This window comes from Mastigoproctus giganteus, chromosome 3, assembly GCF_048544385.1.
Source record: "Mastigoproctus giganteus isolate SK-2022 chromosome 3, ASM4854438v1, whole genome shotgun sequence".
Lineage (NCBI taxonomy): Eukaryota > Metazoa > Arthropoda > Arachnida > Uropygi > Thelyphonidae > Mastigoproctus > Mastigoproctus giganteus.
In genome coordinates this window covers 1,507,671-1,525,842 of record NC_143577.1, presented here as the reverse complement: position 1 = coordinate 1,525,842, position 18,172 = coordinate 1,507,671, and the positions used below count along the sequence as shown (strand labels likewise).

Here is an 18,172-nt window from a genome sequence, read left to right as displayed (position 1 = left end):
AAGATAGAAAAAATTTCAAAATTTTGATCACTGATTAATGGTTAAAATGGGAATGCTGTTTACAGGAACCTGTTAGGTGCCACCACCACCACAAGGTGAAACCAATAAACAAAATGGTAAAATTAAAATATCTGACATAATAAACAAAAACATACTGTTTATAAATATAAAATATATATAAATAACATAAATTGCAGAAAATTTACGTAAGAGAAACAATGCAGATCATAGATAGGCAAGGAAGAACATACACAAAATGTGAATAAAAGACAACACAAGGATTGAGTATATTTGGCAAGAACATGTAAAATAGAAAAAAAAAAAAAAAAAAATGGATTACCTTATCACAGTTTAAAATAAACAATCAAACAGATTGCTCAGTGAGGATGTTAAAACCTGGCTCTAGGATTATGGTATCATCAGATACTGATTGCTTATCTTTTTACTGTTTTAAATTTTGACCCCCACCCACAAATGTCAGTGAACAGAAATGTCAACTAGTTAGTATGTACATATTACAGTATGTATTAATTATTCCGATTATCACATATATTCTTCAGATTTTCACGTATCATTTAATGTTTTAATTGGTAAGGTAATAATATTAAGCACAAATTTAATTTGTGCTTAATATATCTTTACTTTTATAGCCCGTGGACAATAATATTCCTCCTATTTTTGTTAATTAGAATCACTGTTTAATAGAATTAAAATTCAATTCACAAATGTGATCACAATGACCAACGCTTACTACACATCGTATAGGGAACAGTGCTTTACTATGGTGAGTCCATCATAACATGATTTGATTGTACAGTGAACCAATTGTAAAGTGGGGGGGGTCCATTTATTTTTAACTATTTATGTGAAACTTCGCATAATTGGAGCAGCCGCTTAATCAGGCCAAAATACACTAGTCCTGATGTGTCGCAAATAACTGGAATTGACTCTATTTGAATAGTTAATTTCTTGATTTACTTTAAGTACATTGAGCAAAAACTGTTTAAAAATGAGGGAAGATTGATATTTTAGATGCAGCTCATCCTGCTATAATTCATGATATTTCTGAAAAAAATGGCGCATTGTTCTTACAACTTATAGTAGGAGTGCACACTCTAGCATGCACATTTTCTGATAACAGTCGGGTTTAATTTTGTGAAAGCTCTAAGTTGTTAATACTTATTCCTTTTCTATTTTTTTAACAATACATATTATTCTATGGTTGATAAATAAAATATTAATATTCAGAGGTTAATTAAATAAAAAATTTATGAGCAGTATTGCAGTAACCATTTTCACCAAAATTTTAAGACTTTCACTTTTATTTTGATATTTGATGCTTTCCATTTTTATTTTTAACAGTTGTCTTCTTTTGTTACTCCTTAATTATAATAAGGGCAATAAGAATATGTACAGTAAAAGTCCGAAAATCCTCAATTTGAATTTATGCCCTCTCAGGCGATTATTCTGAGCAAGAGGAAGAATCCCATCAGCATTGAGCATGCTCAAACCATTCAAGGCTTTATACACCTCAATCAGATCACCTTGCAGGTGCTTGGTCTCCGGACACTGTAATTTGCAAAACTTTAGCCTTTCTTCGTAAGAGCAACCCTTTGGTCCTTTCACTAATCTTGTTGCCCTTCTCTGTACTAGTTCTAACAGCTCTACATCCTTCTTAAAATGTGGCCTGACCATTGCCTTATACAAGGGGATAATCACCTCCATATCCCTGCTAGAAAAATTCCTGCATATCATTGACAAGACACCATGGGCTACTCTTACAGACCATCTTCATTGCTCAGAAAACTTCATATTTGCCTGCACAATACCCCCAGGTCCTTTTCACTCTCTCTCTGTCAGTGTGGTGCCACACAGTTGATACGTTACTCTGGGGTTACTGCTTCCCATGTGCAGTACTTTACATTTGTCATGTTAATCTTCAGTTGCCACCTCTCAGCCTATCTACTCAACTTTTCTAGATCCTGTTGCAGAAGCGTACTGTCATTAGTGTCATTAACAACTCTGCCAACCTTCGTATCATCTGCAAACTTGGACATTAAGCCTGATATACCATCATCAATATCATTAATGAATACCGAAAACAACAATGGACCCAACACTGAATCATGGGGGACTCCATTAATAACATTAGTCCATGAAGAGCAGTGTCCATTGATTACCACTCTCTGTCTTCTCCCACTCAACCATCCCTTTATCCATAGCAGCAATTTGCCTCCAATGCCACACTGCTCCAATTTGTTCAGCAGTCTTCTGTGTGCAACAATATCAAAAGCCTTTATTTTAAAATTCAAATTTAAGATAGAATAAAGAGATGACCAGGTAAATTTTGACAGTTTATTGATTAGTGAATAAAGCATGCTTCATATATCGAAATGAGCAGTTTTAAAGAAAAATAGTCAACACCTACCAAAGATGTAAACATAAAAATTTTCACCACAAAAAAATTCAAGTGTGTAATGCTTGAAGTCGTGATTAAAAATGAACAGTGTAAAAGAAAAATACTGTATATAAATGAAAGTAGAAGATACATGTTTTATATAAATTATTTCTTTTTAGTATCTTTACGAAATATTTTCATATAAAATACAATACAACGTTCGAAAAACAAACAAGTATTTATTTGTTCTTTTCCGTGATTTCTGTTGCAATGCTTGTGGTTGAACACTTGCAGCTTCTACTCTGTCTGCTGCACTGCTTGATGCTTCTATGGCTTTCTTTAAATACTTTCGTATATCATCTTGTTTATCATATTGTATATTATCTTGTAATTTCTTTGTGATAAAATTATTATACACCATGTGTGCATGCATGATGTCTTGAAGACTGTAGCTATGGTTCTGTTATATAAATTTAATAACCTTTCAATGGACTTTTCTGCAGTAGCCCAAGATATCTTTTCTTCTTCAACTTTGTCATTTTCTTTACCAGATTCTTCTGAATAATTCTCTTCTATCTTATCAGGAGTCATAATGCTTTGAATAATTTCTTGATCAGTGAATGTCGCTGCAACTTCAACATCATCTTCAATGCATACCTACTCTTCTATGTCTTCAGTGTTGTTTGCGTAAGAGGATTGTATTCCATACATAATTTAACAGTTTCCATCAGTTCTTTCACTTCAGATGCCTTCAGCTTTATGTGAAATCCTTCAAAATCTTCGTTTCAATCAGATTGTAGATCTGCAAACATCATGTTTGACCATAACTTTCGCCACACTCTTAAGAGTTACAGGCTTGATTGCATTCCATGCAGTCGCGAGTGAAATGTTACATCTTTGATTGTAAAACTGCATTGAAATTCTGAAGGGTCGATATTCTTATGCATCATTTTCGTCATGAAATCATTTTTATAGTGACATTTAAACTTCCTAATGACTCCTTGATACATGGGTTGAATTAATGGTGTTATGTTTGGTGGAAAGTAACGTGCAAAAATATTCCCGCAATCAGACACTAATTTTGATTTGCGTAGGTGGGCCCTACAGTTGTCGAGAAGTAGCAGGCACTTTGTATTTGCAGGCTTCCCCAATTTTCTCAAGTTCTGACGAACTGATGGAACAAAATCGCAAACAAACCAATTGCAAAATATATCTTTGTCCATCCAAGCATTATTTTGGGCTTTATAGGTCACAGGTAAGTGCACAATTCCTTTAAAGGTGTGCGCTGAAATTTGCCAATCACCAAAAGCTTAATGTTATGCTGACCTGAAGCACTAGTACACATAAGAACGGTTACTCTTTCCTTATTAAACTTAAACTCTGTTGCATTTCGTTCTTGGTTTCCAGGCAAAGTTTTTGTGGGCAAACACTTCCAGTAAACCACTGTTTCATCAGCATTATAAATTTGATCGGCTAAGGTCATAGTCAAATACAATTTTTTGAAATGTTGCACTGTATTCTGTTGCTGCTTGTGTATCAGCCAACTGTCTTTCTCCAGCAATATCTGTCTAATACCATTACGAGCCTTGAAATTCCTAAGCCATCCATCACTAAATGTGCACTTTGATTCAATGTTCATTTGCTTCTTAAAAGATCTTGCTTTGGCAATAAGCATTGGTCCACAAATTGCCATACCTTCCGATTGTTTTAACAAAAACCATTCGTACAACACTTTATTGAGATTCTCTAATTTTGGTCAATGTAAACTTTTTCTCTCAGCAATTTTATTGTAAGGCTGAGACGAGGCTGTGAATTCTAGAATTTTATTCTTTGCCTTTTTTATGTCATAAATTGTAGACTTTCCGCTATTGTATGTTTACATTAGAACAGCATTGCTCACACCACTTTCTAGTTTCTTAATTATTTCAAGTTTTTTGCTCAAGTTCAATGTGCTCTTTCTCTTCACATCATGAAGTTTATCTATTTTAGGAGCCATTATTATGGGCTTGTAAATATGTAAGTTATATATGGAAAGAGTAGGACAAAATTTTTATTAGCAAAGTCTTGTTTTAGGTAGGAAAGAATAGGACAAAATGGAAAGAGTAGGATAAAATTTATAGCCATTGGTTTGATTGCTCATTTCAAAATGCCGACCGCGAGCTCGCTTGTTGTTGCTGGGCATCTGCGGCGTGCACACATGCACATACACACACAAAAATCTGCTAAATTTAAAATGTTTGTGAGTTTGAAAAGTCTGGATTCTTGAGTGGTCTGTATTTCTGGCATCCGGATTTTTGGACTTTTACTGTATATACTGTATAACATTGCAACTGTACGTACATTTTTACACAAAATATATAAAAAATCAAAATATGAATGTGTGCTGCTTATGGCACTCTATAAACTGAAATGAGTTTTGTCTGCATGACTTTAAATTTTTGTGCATGTAACTTGAAAGGTGCATTATTGTAAGATGGTGCATTTTAGCATGATGAACTGTGGGTTCAAAGCTGATATAGATAAGTTCAGACAAGCATTTTAAACTTGTATTTAAAGCTGTTAATGTTATTTTTTCTGATAATGCAAAAAAAAAAAAATTTTTTGTAGCATATCAATCCTGCCAATAACACTCTGCCGTGAGCTTTCCACCTACTTGGGATCTGGTCTTATTTTCGTAACTGGTGGGCTATATGGAGTATTGTCATTAGGAAAAAAGTAAGCATTGCTTTTGCCAGTTGTTTTATGGATGTTAAAAAAATGAACTTATGAACTTCAACTCAACAAGGGTGTGTGTGTGTGAATCCTTTTTTTTTTTTTTTTTTTTTCTATAAAATTCCACAATAAATTTTGAAATATAATAGTTGTTTAGTTTTGGGTTGATTTTAATATAAAATAAACATTTGTAAATTTGTTTTCAACAGCCCAATACACTGAGCTTAAATATTGATATAATACAGGGTCTTTTTATTTTGAATAGTCATTGTCATTAATTTGGGCCTGTCCTATATTTCAGCCCTTTATCCCCCAACCTTATTTTTCCCTCCAAATCTTAATTTTTTGGGTTGGAAAAGAGATCTCTCTCTAGGGGATGAAAGTGTGCTATGTTCTGTTCAAACACGACGCAAAAACTTACCAACCACCTTTTCAATTTTACAGATTTTCAGATTTTGGAAATTCTCTTTTATGTAAAGTTTACTTTTCTTCCACATTTTGATGAAATTTGATGTATATTTCTCAAATAATCTACAATATATATTCTTGTTATTTTTCAAATATTGACTTTGCAATAGATGTAATAGATTTGCATAGCGGTGGTCCTGATGATGCATTACGGAGGACCACTGTTATGCATCGGCAGTTTGATCTATGTGTCATTCTGTCGTGGCATGGATTTGTTTAGAATTCAAAATGCAGTGGTTCCCTAACTATGGCTTCGTGGTCCTCCGACGAGATGAGGCATAATGGTCAGTGTTTCCTAATCCATTTTATTTTATGTTCTATTATTTTAATTTTTATTTTTGTTTATTGTGTTGTATGGTTGGTAGAATACATTTCAACATTAGTGATATTTCACACAATTCGGAAACTAGTGCCATCATGGGGGTGCCATTAAATTTGGACTTAATTTTCTAAATTATTTAGGAGCATTTCTACAGCAATACCCTAATTCTTTCCCCCCCCTCTTTTTCTTGTATTTTATGCTGTTTTATCTGTTAAGTTCTTCACTCTACTAGTTTGCCATGTTGCTGGCATAAATTTTATTTATTTTTACTTTACCTTTTATTTAGTTATATATACAGGGTGTTTCGAAAATGATGGTCAATAATTTAAAGGTGAAAAGTACAAACTAAAATAAGCAAAAAAGTCCCAAGTTCCAAAAGGCTGAAAATGAACCGTTTTCAAAGATAATGCATATTTTCTGTTAACTTCTGTCACCGACTATGGGAGCACTCTGGGAGGGTAGTCTGTATTGCTGAGACCTTGTACATACTGGATATGGGGGGTACAGTAATTGGCGATGTAAAATTTGCCACACACTGCTATGACTCAGTACGTGCTCTTGCAGAGCAACCCTCCTTGTCGAAATTCCTGGATTTTGTACTTTTCTTTCTAACACCCTTTCCTGAACATCAGGTGTTATGCTTTCTGGGCCTACCTGCTCGTACTCCATGTGCGAAGTGCCAGTGTTCTCTAATGCGTTGTTGTACCCTGATGACTGTGCACCTGTTGGGCTGGCTTCACGGGGAAATGCTTCTTGGTACAAACGTGCAGCCTCGAGTGCACTGCCATTGGCTTTACCATACATGAAGTGCATGTCCACATACTCTTCGTTGATGTAACCTCTTTCCACGTTGACTATCCTTTGACAAGTATTAATATGCCTGCTACATCTCAGAGCATTGAGAAAGGGGAAATGGAGAGAATGAGCATAACCTAACCCAAACGAACAAGTCAGTGGTGGATCCCAACTAGAAATGTGCAATATCTCGAAAATGATTCACTTAAGGACCAATTTACTAGGCTTTTTTTTTGCATATTGTAATCTGTACAGTTCACCTTTAAATTATTGACCATCACTTTTGAAACACCCTTTATATATACAGGGTGATTCACTACCAGTGCGACAAACTTGCAGGAGGTGTAGGGGCACAAAGACGAATCGGAATCACATAGCATTGCAGGGTCCGAAATGCCTTCGTCATGCGGTAGAGGACGTTGAACGGGAGGTCGCGTGAACAGCAATCCCGCTGGAAGTCAGCATTTGCGAACCGTTTCTGTTGAAGAAACCAAGTAGCAAAAGTCCTCCGGAGTGGATAATCTGCAGGCTCCAATGATTGGATGCGTTGCAGATGGTATGAACTCATTTGGTTTGTTGACAGTATCCTCCATACAGTGGATTGGGAAATACCCAATCGTTGGCCTGTCACTTGAGTACTCGTACTCGAATTGCCTTCTGCAAGACGTAGAACATTCTCCTCACTGTCTGGCGTCCTCTTCATTCGCTCTCGATTCATGGTACCTCTCGTGAAACAACCAGTCTCATGTAACCTTCTTTGCACACGTGCAAAAATCGTATGATGAGGAGCATGCCTGTGCGGGAAATGTTCCTGGTACAAGCGCAGAGCGGCGCACCCATTACAGTCCGCAGCTCCATACGCGAGGTGCATGTCGGCCAGTTCAACGTTTGAATATTCTTCCATCCTACTGCCTCGGGAACCGGTTCGCAAATGCCGACTTCCAGCAGGATCGCTGTTCACGCGACCTCCCGTTCAACGTCCTCTACCGCATGACGAAGGCATTTTGGACCCTGCAATGCTATGTGATTCCGATTCGTCTTTGTGCCCCCTACACCTCCTCCAAGTTTGTCGCACTAGTAGTGAATCCCCCTGTATATATGTTGTATTAAAAAGTTGTATTAAATATGCAAAAATGGATGTGATAGTTATACAAAGTACTGGCAGGGTGAGGAAAGTAGAAAAAAGAAGTGTAGTAGATTAATGAAAGGTGAAAGAATATTAAAATCCTAGAGGTTATGATAAATTAAGAAAAATTATGGGCTGAATTACCTATCATTATAAAGTGGGGAACTGTAAAGGAAAATTAGTACATCAAAATAATAATATAATGCAAATAAAATGGAAATAAAAATTAAAATGAAAATGTTATAGCTGTCATCAGATATGGGGGAGAACATATTTAGAAATGGTCGAGTATAGGTGATGCAAATATGCATGATCTGATGTCAGCAGAAATAATTATTGATACATGATCAGGTATTTCATCAGGGCTCATATCCTGGGAAATGAAGCAAACATAAAAGAACTTGTAATCTATTTAAAATATATTGGTCTATATAGGAGTATTTAATTTAACATCTTCAGCGGTATATTTCGACTAAATAAACTATGAGCAGACACAATTTGGCCTCAGTAGCCCTTGTGTCGTTAAGCCAAATAATAATAACAACAACAACAACATTACATCAGGGGACTACACCTGACCATGTATCAGGAACTGCGTTTCTATACTTGTCCATAGTAGTAGAAGAAAAGTGAATGGCCAAAACAAGTCTGATAAAGAAATTAGCATATCAATCCTACCAATAACACTCTGCCGTGTTTTGAAAGAGAGAGCAGGAATTATAGAAGCTAATTCAGAAGAACAGTGCCCATGGAAGTATCTGTAGAAGAGGCATGCAGCAGAAACAGTACGTCTATAAGACAGCGAGTGCAGAGACTCTGTTAGAGATGAGTCATTAATTAACGTAACTGCCCTCTTCTGAATGGAATCAAGAAGCCTGAGAGAGGCTTTGGGGGCACCACGCCAGATGTGGGAACAATATTCCATGGCAGAGCAGATTTGCAATTTATAAAGAGTGAGCAGCTGTTTAGAAGAAAAGTAATGCCGAGAGTGAAAGAGAAAACCAAGTTTTTTAGATGCAGAAGAAGCAATATTTGTAATGTGCTTGTGCCAAGAGAGATTAGAAGTCAGGATAATCCCTAAAAGAGATATATCATCATACCGAAAAATCGGAGTGTCAACAAAGATAAGCATAGGAGCAAAAGAATCCTTTTTGCGAGATATAAGACAAGGATGACTTTTAGAAGGATTGAAATCAACTAAGTTGTATTTGCCCCACTGGAGAATTACCTGAAGATCGGCATTTAAGGAATTGGTAGCAGATTTTCGAGAAGTTGAAGCTGATTGAGCAGGACAAGGTTTCTCAAAATGGAAAGTGGAATGCAATGTGCTATCATCGGCAAAACTATGGATAGGATTTCCAGTCAATGGAAGGTCATTAATATACAAGAGGAAAAGAGTGGGGGAAAGAACTGATCCTTGGGGGACACCGGCATTAGTGAAGAAGTTAGAAGACAGAGAGCCATCTATCATCACCCTCAGTGAGCGATCAGAAAGAAAACTGGATAACCTGGATAACCAATTACTAAAAACAGTTGGCAAACCATAAGATGGAAGCTTGTTTAGAAGACCTTTATGCCAAACACGATCGAAAGCCTTTGAGATGTCAAGAGCAACTACTTGTGTTTCACCGAACCTTTCCATTGAATTAGTCCATAAATGGGTAACATTAGCTAGAATATCACCAGTGGATCGACACACCGACGGAATCCATACTGGCGATCGTTGATCAGACGGAAGGTTTCTAGGTAGTTTAAAATTTGGCGGTTAATTGATTTTTCATTACTTTAGAAAGTGTAGAAGTAATTGCAATGGGACGATAATTGGATGGGAGGGATTTGTCACCCTTTTTAGGAACTGGCTGGATAAGAGCAAATTTCCAAGCAGAAGGAAAAACACCTTTGGAATAAGAAAGTGAAAAAAGGCGGCAATGAATAGGAGTAAGTTCAGGAGCACAGGTTTTGAGAACAAGTGGAGAAATACCATCGGGACCTGGAGCTTTCTTAGCATCAAGATCCGTCAAAATCCTTCTGACATCCTTTTGACGGAAAACCACAGGAGGCATTGAATGGAGTGTGTTGGGAATAGTGGGAGGTGTTTTACCAAGATCGTTAATGCATGAGTTGAAAGAAAAATGGGATGCTAGCAGGTCAGCTTTATCCTTGGCTGAAGTGACAACAGAACCATCTTGTTTTAACAGAGTTGGGAGCAGAGATGGGCAAAAGTTGTGGCCAATAGCATTTGGCAAGAGACCAGAATGCTCGGCTACCATTAGGGCAAGAAGCAAGTTTTCTACTCTTAGCCTGTTCAAACTCTAGTTTGGACTGGTTAATAACTGCTTTACAATTGTTGCGAGCTTTGGTGTAGGCAGAAAATGAAACTGAAGAATTAGAAACAAGCCAATTACGATAGGCAACATTCTTCTTTTGAACAACCTTAGTACATTTATTGGAAAACCAAGGTTTAGATAAAGGACGAGATTTTAAAGTGGAGTGTGGGATAAAGGATTCCATTCCTGCAAGAATAATTTCACTGACACGATCTGAGCAAATGTTGACATCAGAACTTTTGAAACAGTAATCCGACCAAGGAAAAGAAGAAAAGAAATCTTGCAGGTCATCCCATTTTGCATTCTTGTAATGCCAAGCAACATGAGGTTGGGAATAGCCATGAGATAAAGGTTCCATTGGAGAAGAGACAATCACCAAGTTGTGATCTGAAGTGCCTAAAGGACCTCTCACTTCGATCGTGTACTTAGTAGGGTTGTTTGTGAGAAAAAGATCAAGTGTATTGGCTGTATGATTAGGATTGTCCTTGATCTGCTCACTGTTGACTAGCGCGACTCCTCCGTATGTGGGATAGGTGGTCGGATTGGTTTTACCAGGTACCACTAAGTTGTAGAATGCTTTAGTTCTCTTAATTCGCGCAGCAGGACTAATTGACTGAAGGCGAAATGTGAACAGTGTGTACTGTGTTAATTTTCTCCTAATCCATTCACTATATGAAAATTTTCTTCGCTCAACGGAAACTATTTTAAATGTAACTTCCAAGGGGAATTCAAAATAATTTGCTATAAAAGGACTTCATGAAACAGAAGCCCGACTGAGTAATTTAGAATTATAAAAATGGTTATACAGTTTTATATAAAAAATATCTTAACAATAGACAGTAAAAAATGCAAATTTAGTTAAATAATTTTAAGCTTATTTGAACAGTAGGGAAAAGTTGAAAAAAATTTACGAAATATTACAAATTTCGAAGTGCACTGCATCCAAATGTCACAAGTCACTGTTAATAAAGGTGCCGGTACGCCGTACCGTTGCATACCGTCCCAAAAAAAGCACTGTATATATACACACATGCACACGTTTCAGTATAGCGTTTTTATCTCCAACCGAATTACATTATATAAACTTGGTATCTCCTATCACATGTACTAATTTATAACATTACGTTTGTAAAATCTGAGTAGTTATAATAGATAATAAATTTAACTATGTATGTAGTGGAGAGTTTGAACCACCCGCCTGGTTCAAACTCTGCACCAGCTATCTATGCTAAATCACCAATTCTAAAAGCTCTACGAATATTACTGTCGTACATTATGATCTACGTGACAAATTCATTTATTAATCATGTAAGTAGTGCTATAATTTATCATTATAATCCTCTGCTGATACTGATTACACTGCTAGAAATTACGTAGAAACTACCAGTATCCGCTGTATTGAGATGAAAACAATGCCACCAGAAATCGACTGGTTTTCTACCAATTACAAACCCGAGTAAAAAAAAATATGCAGCAATTTAATGAGCAAATCACTAAAAAAACTATACAACTAAATTTAAATCAAAATTTGTACAAAAACAATTTCAAATCAATAAATAAAAAAGTTCACGTAGCAGCTTTGAACACGTCTGGCTTCCACTAGCCTTGTCTATATTTCGTATTAATCTTTCAGTTTTATTTTGGATTTCATATATATATATACACACATTATATATAATTAAAAATAATAGCTTGTATAGGTTGTAGTGATGCTATGGAAAGTCTAAAAATGACAAAAAATTAATAATAATATCTTAGAATGGATTATGGATCCTGGACATTACTAGTAATAGCAGAAATGCCCAGCAACTATAATGAAATATAGGGAAATAGATTAGATAAATGTATGGGTAACCGGCCTCCATAGCCGAGTGGGCAGGAGTGGGAGTGCAGTAGCACACTCTCTTTGAGTAGACCAGGGTTCAAGCCCCTGACTGCTGAATACGGTCGATCTGCCAACCCACACTGGACCAGTGTGGTAGATTATGGTCCATTTCTCTCAGCATGAATTGTTGAGGAGGCTTCCATCCTGCAGTGGGTTGATAATGGCTGCACTTTATCTTTTTTTTTATGGGCAGGAGTGCTGACCTGACAGGTGTGGCAACAATGGAAAAATTAAGAGTGCCTGAACAATAAAAGCAGATTAAATAACAAATTAATATAATTAAATTAAATTAAAAAATATAAACAGTATTTAATACTGTACATCCCAAGATTTGAACTACATCATCATGGGCCGACAGCCTAAACCAAGGGATGCACAGCAATCAGCAAGGTCTCTGTTTCTGTTATGATTATGTGGCAGCCAGAAAAAGCAAGCAGACGTATACATCATAGCCAACCCGACAGAGACCAGACATCATCATCAGCCATTTTCAATCCACTGCAGGATGAAGGCGTCTCCAGCAATTTTCCAGTTCCTTCTGTTTTGAGCACTGGCCATCCATTTACTACCCAAAAACTCATGAATTTCATCTATCCATCTCCGCCTTTGTCTTCCAGGTTTTCTTCTAGTTCCTCTTGGGTACCATTCTGTTATTTTCTTAGTCCATCTGTCATCATGTCTTCGAGCTATGTGTCCTGCCCAAGACCATTTTAGTTCTTTAGTTTTGATAAGAATATCCTTTACTTGAGTTTGCTGCCTAATCCATGTATTTCTCTTATCTAACAGTCCGATTCCCAATATAATTCGTTCCATTCTTCGCTGTGTAGTTTTCAGCTTCTCTTCCATTCCATTCTTTTGGTGAGTGCCCAAGTTTCACTTCCATAAGTCATGGTGGGGAGTATACATTGGTTCATTATTTTACGTTTCAGACAAATTGGGATATTGCTCTTCAGTATGTGACTATATTTCCTGAATGCTATCCATCCAAAATTTATTCTTCTCTTGACTTCCAGCCATTTATCATTATTACAGCTAATAACTTGTCCCAGATAAGTATATGACTCCACCTTTTCAATTACTGCTCCTTCAATCATTATTTCCCTTTCTGTGGCATACTTGTTCATCATTACTTTTGTTTTAGCCATATTCATCTTTAGTCCAAAATCCTTACTAACTGTGCATAACTGATTAAGATTTTCCTCTAATTCTTTGGGATCGTGGCTTATGACCACAATGTCATCTGCAAATCGTAAATGGTTTAGGTACTCTCTGTTCACATTGACTCCTTTCTGCGACCAGTCTAATCTTCTGAAAGCTTCCTCAAGGGCAGCAGTAAACAGCTTCGGAGATATTGTGTCTCCTTGTCGAACTCCTTTCTCGATTTTAAATTTGCTACTGTCTTTGTCTAGTCTAGTCTAATAAAGGAGGTAGCACTCTCATATATTTTCTTCAAAATCATAATATATGGGGTATCTATGCCTTGTCTTTCCAGTGCCCGAAACATTTCCTTATGCTGTATGGAGTCAAATGCCTTTTCATAATCCACAAATGCCAGGCATAATGGTGTTTTATATTCATTTGCTTTCTCCATTAGCAGTGATATTACGTGAAGGTGATCCATAGTTGAGAATCCTGTTCTAAAGCCAGCTTGCTCTTTTGGTTGATTCTCATCAAGTATTCTTTCTAATCTGTTAGTAATGACCCTTGAGAACAACTTGTAGATGTGGGATAACAAGCTAATTGGTCTATAATTTCCAATTTCTGATTTATCTCCTTTCTTATGCAGCAAAACTATGATTGCATTATTCCACTGCTTAGGCGTCACACCTTTTCTCACTTTGTGAAGAGCCTTGCCAGTTTTTGTGTTATGTCTCTTCCTCCCAATTTTAACAACTCTACAGTAACTTCATTTTCCCCCTGGGCTTTCTGATTCTTTATTTTCTTCAATGCATGTTCTACCTCATCAGGAAGAATATCGGGTATGTCGTATGTGTTGCTACTTTGCAATCCATCTTCCCCACTGCTGGCATCATTCCCTTGCTCCTTGTATAATTCTCTATAGTAGTCTTCTGCTATTTGAATTATGCCTTCTCTGCTGTTTATAAGTACACCATCGCTATTCTTCAGTTTCAGTATCATTTGTCTTTCTGTATTACTGTTCATGGCTGCTGATTTAAATCCTTTGTTTTCCCTTAATGCTTGTTCTACTTTTCTTGTGTTAAATCTTCTTATGTCCTCTCTGAGTCTCTTTCTAATGGCTTTGCATAACTCAGTATAATCAATTTTCTCCCTGATAGTGTTTTTCTTGCTCTTCATTTGTCGTCTTCGGTTCATCATGACAAGTGTTTCTTGACTAATTTTTTCTTCTTTGGATTTCTTCTTTCCTATAGGTTTCTTGGGCTTTATCACTTTCAGAAAGTTGTAATATTCCTCGTCGATATCTTGATCCTGAGCAGTCTGCAGAAGCTCAAACCTGTTCTTAAGTTCCATTACATAGTGCATTTTCTCCTCTTCTGTTATCTCAAAGACCTTTGCATTATTTACTCGAGTCAGTTTTTCCCTTTCCTTTCCTACATCTATATCAAGTGTACATCTTACCATTCTGTGATCACTTCCAACATTTACCTTATTCAGGACGGCAACATCATTCCCAATATATCTTCTGTTAGTGAGGATGAAGTCGATTTCATTAGTAGTTAATCCATTTGGACTCTTCCATGTCCACTTTCTGTTCACCCTTTTCTTGAAAAAAGTGTTCATTACTGACAGTCCTTGAGATTCTGGAAATTCCACAAGTCTTTCACCTCTTTTATTTCTTTCACCAATTCCAAAATTTCCTATAGTTCCTCTTTCTGTGCTGTTTTGCCTTTTTCCAACCTTAGCATTGAAGTCCCCCATAATAATAGTGTAGTGGGTTTTCTGCTCATCTAGAAGACACTTAATTTCGGTGTACATTTCTTCATCCTCTTCATCATCATGGCTCGATGTTAGTGCATAAATCATTATAATCTTTAGCTTGTACCTCTTAGAAATGTTGAGTATTAGTCTTGACACCCTTGGTGATGTACTTTTGAATTCCAAAATGTTGTTTGTAAAATCTTTATGGACTAGAAAGCCAACTCCACCTTCACTCCTTTCACCAGAGTGGAGACCAGACAGAAAAGGAATAAAAACCAATAAACTTCTAAAATTAATAAAAAGTAAAATGCACAATTACTCTAAAATTAAAACTAATAGATTCCAGTTAAAGAAAAAATGAAAGACAGCAAACAGTCCTATGTAAATTTCAATGAAAAAGGTAATTTCAGGATGACAGAAAATAGTCAGGAAATGACAACTTACTGACAAACCGAGGGCATCAACAGCAAGGCTGTAACACAGACCAAAGAAGTTAGCTGAAAGTTCCCAGCAAATTTATAACAACTGAAGTAACCCCAAGTGTGTGTGGTGGGGGAAGAAGGTGTAAATTGGTCAGAGTGAACCATACCTGTGTGAATGTTTGGGGTTTCCATAAAAAAAAAAAATAATAATAATAAAAGAAGACTATCACATTCTGAATGCAATTTTTTTTTTTTAAAAAGCTTATGATTTTGTGATGTTTAACATTTGTTTACTTCATTTAATTTTTGAAGAAGGTGATTAATTTTCATTGCAATTTATTTATAGAGCTCCAGTGGATGAAATGAAACTTAAAGCAAGGAGCACTTCTAATCTGCTACCCAACCAAGAAGATCCTGTTGCACGTGTTCATCAGCAGCCTTCTGCTATGGTCTAAAGTATAATTTCATGAAGCCTACTTACTTGGCATCAGTGGTTAGTGAAAGTGATTAAAATAAGGTGCACAGGGGCAATATTTACAGGAATGGGACTTGTTAAGAAATTTGTTTTAGATGTGAAGGTGTTAATTTATATTGAATTCGAAAAAATAGGCAGCTGCTGTTGTGAATTTAAGTTATTGGAAACAAAATGCACAAAGAATTAGAATTCCCAATTCTTTTCCATTTCTTTTCTACCAACATGATATTTTTCTTTTATAGTATATTAGAATAGACCTCCCTGTAATAAATATTGAACAAATGTACCAATGTACCTGTTTTGTGGGTAGTGGTGTATCCACACCTCATAGAAACTCAATGCATGTAATTTCTATGAAGTTAGATATGTGCATAAATTTTAGACGGGGGGGATAGGGGGCTCTGCTTTTATTCTCGATGATTGGTAATAATTTAGAGATTGTAATACCAAGTATGATAATATTGTGTTTTTCTCCCCCACAACATTTTCCTTTTCTTTTTAATGGATGTAAAATAAATTATGTAATTATTTGAAATTATATGGCATTCTTTTTTATAAAGAGAAAGTAAAAGAACTGGAATTTTTATTTCATATTGTATTCTTTCACTTGTACTTAAGAAGATTGTTTTAAACAAACTTATCTTCCACGACGTGACGTTTTTACTTGTTTAGTAATGAAGTTTGTCTTTGTAACTTTTCGAAAGATTTATTTTCGTATAAAATAAAATTGATGTGTGTTACGTTTTGCTTGCTTTTTTCACAACAGACATATCATGGCATTGCACTGAAATTTGCACATAAGTACATGTTCATGCTGATTATAATTTCCAATAATTATGGAAGTGATGTTTCCATTGTCTTTTTGACCAGGAATGCAGCTAAATCATTTATTTTCAAAAGGGGTTAACTTAGTAATTTTACAAAAAAAAAAAAAAAAAAAAGTCCTAAATATTTTACTCTTATGAAAATGGATAAGCATTAGCATTAGCATTAGTAGAGGCATATGATGCAAGAAAGCAAGCTTATTCAGCATCAGCCAAAAAAAAAACCCTCTCCCATTTCAACCCTCCGTTCGTTCGAAATACCTGTCCAGTTGAGCTTTAAATTTGTTTAGGCTATCAACTTCAACAACAAGTGATGGAAGTCGGTTCCACCAACCAACCACCCGCTGGCCAAAGGCAAATTTCCGCACATCTATCCGACATCCGTCCTTCCTCAATTTGAATTTATGCCCTCTGAGGTGATTATTCTGAGAAAGATGAAGAATCCCATTGGCATTGAGCATGCTCAAACCATTCAAAGCCTTATACACCTCTATCAGATCACCTCGCCGGTGCCTAGTCTCCAGACTCTGTAATTTGCAAAACTTAAGCCTTTCTTCGTAAGAGCAACCCTTTGTTCCATTTACTAATCTTGTTGCCCTTCTCTGTACCCGTTCCAGCAGCTCTACATCCTTCTTGAAATGAGGCCTCCAGACCTGTATACAGTACTCAAGATGTGGCCTAACCATTGCCTTATACAAGGGAATAATCACCTCCTTATCCCTGCTAGAAAAATTCCTGTATATCATTGACAAGACACCATGAGCTACTCTTGCAGCTCGTCTGCACTGCTCAGAGAACTTCATATCTGCCTGCACAATTACCACCAGGTCCTTTCCATTCTCCACCACTGTCAGTGTAGTACCGCAGAGTTGATACATTGCTCTGGGGTTACTGTTACCCATATGTAGTACTTTACATTTGTCAATGTTAAACTTCATTTGCCGCCTCTCAGCCCATCTGTTCAACCTTTCCAGATCCTGTTGCAGCAGCATAGCGTCAGTAGTGTCCTTAACGACCCTGCCAACCTTTGTATCATCTGCAAACTTAGACATTAAACTTGATATCCCATCATCAATATCATTCATAAACACCGAAAACAACAATGGACCCAACACTGAACCTTGAGGAACTCCACTAATAACATTAGTTCACGTTGAGCAGTGTCCATTGATTACCACTCTCTGTCTTCTACCACTCAACCATCCCCTTATCCATAGCAGCAATTTGCCTCCAATGCCACACTGCTCCAATTTGTGCAGCAGTCTTCCATGTGCAACAGTATCAAAAGCCTTTCTAAGATCCAAATATATAATATCAAAGTTATTCCCTGCATCCAGTTCTTTTGTGACTACCTCATAGTATCCAATCAAATTGGTCAGGCAAGACCTGCCCTTAACAAAACCATGCTGCGTCTGAGCTATAACTGAATTCTTGTCTAGATGATCCTGCAGTGCTTCTTTAACCAGTGCCTCCATTAATTTACCTGGAACAGAAAAGCGCTTCATCTTGTATGAAACTAG

General features: G+C 36.5%; 1 protein-coding gene across 1 annotated transcript in view; it reads left to right on the top strand.

Annotated features, from left to right (window-relative positions):
• The window catches only part of LOC150087603 (calcium channel flower-like), a 55,818-nt gene extending 39,348 nt beyond the window's left edge, over positions 1–16,470 (top strand). Inside the window, exons 4-5 of the mRNA XM_090369882.1 lie at positions 5,006–5,113; positions 15,700–16,470. Coding sequence (XP_090226008.1) covers positions 5,006–5,113; positions 15,700–15,808 — 217 coding nt within the window. The 3' untranslated portion in view covers positions 15,809–16,470. The remainder of the gene's footprint in view (positions 1–5,005; positions 5,114–15,699) is intronic.
• The last annotated feature ends 1,702 nt before the right edge of the window (positions 16,471–18,172 follow it).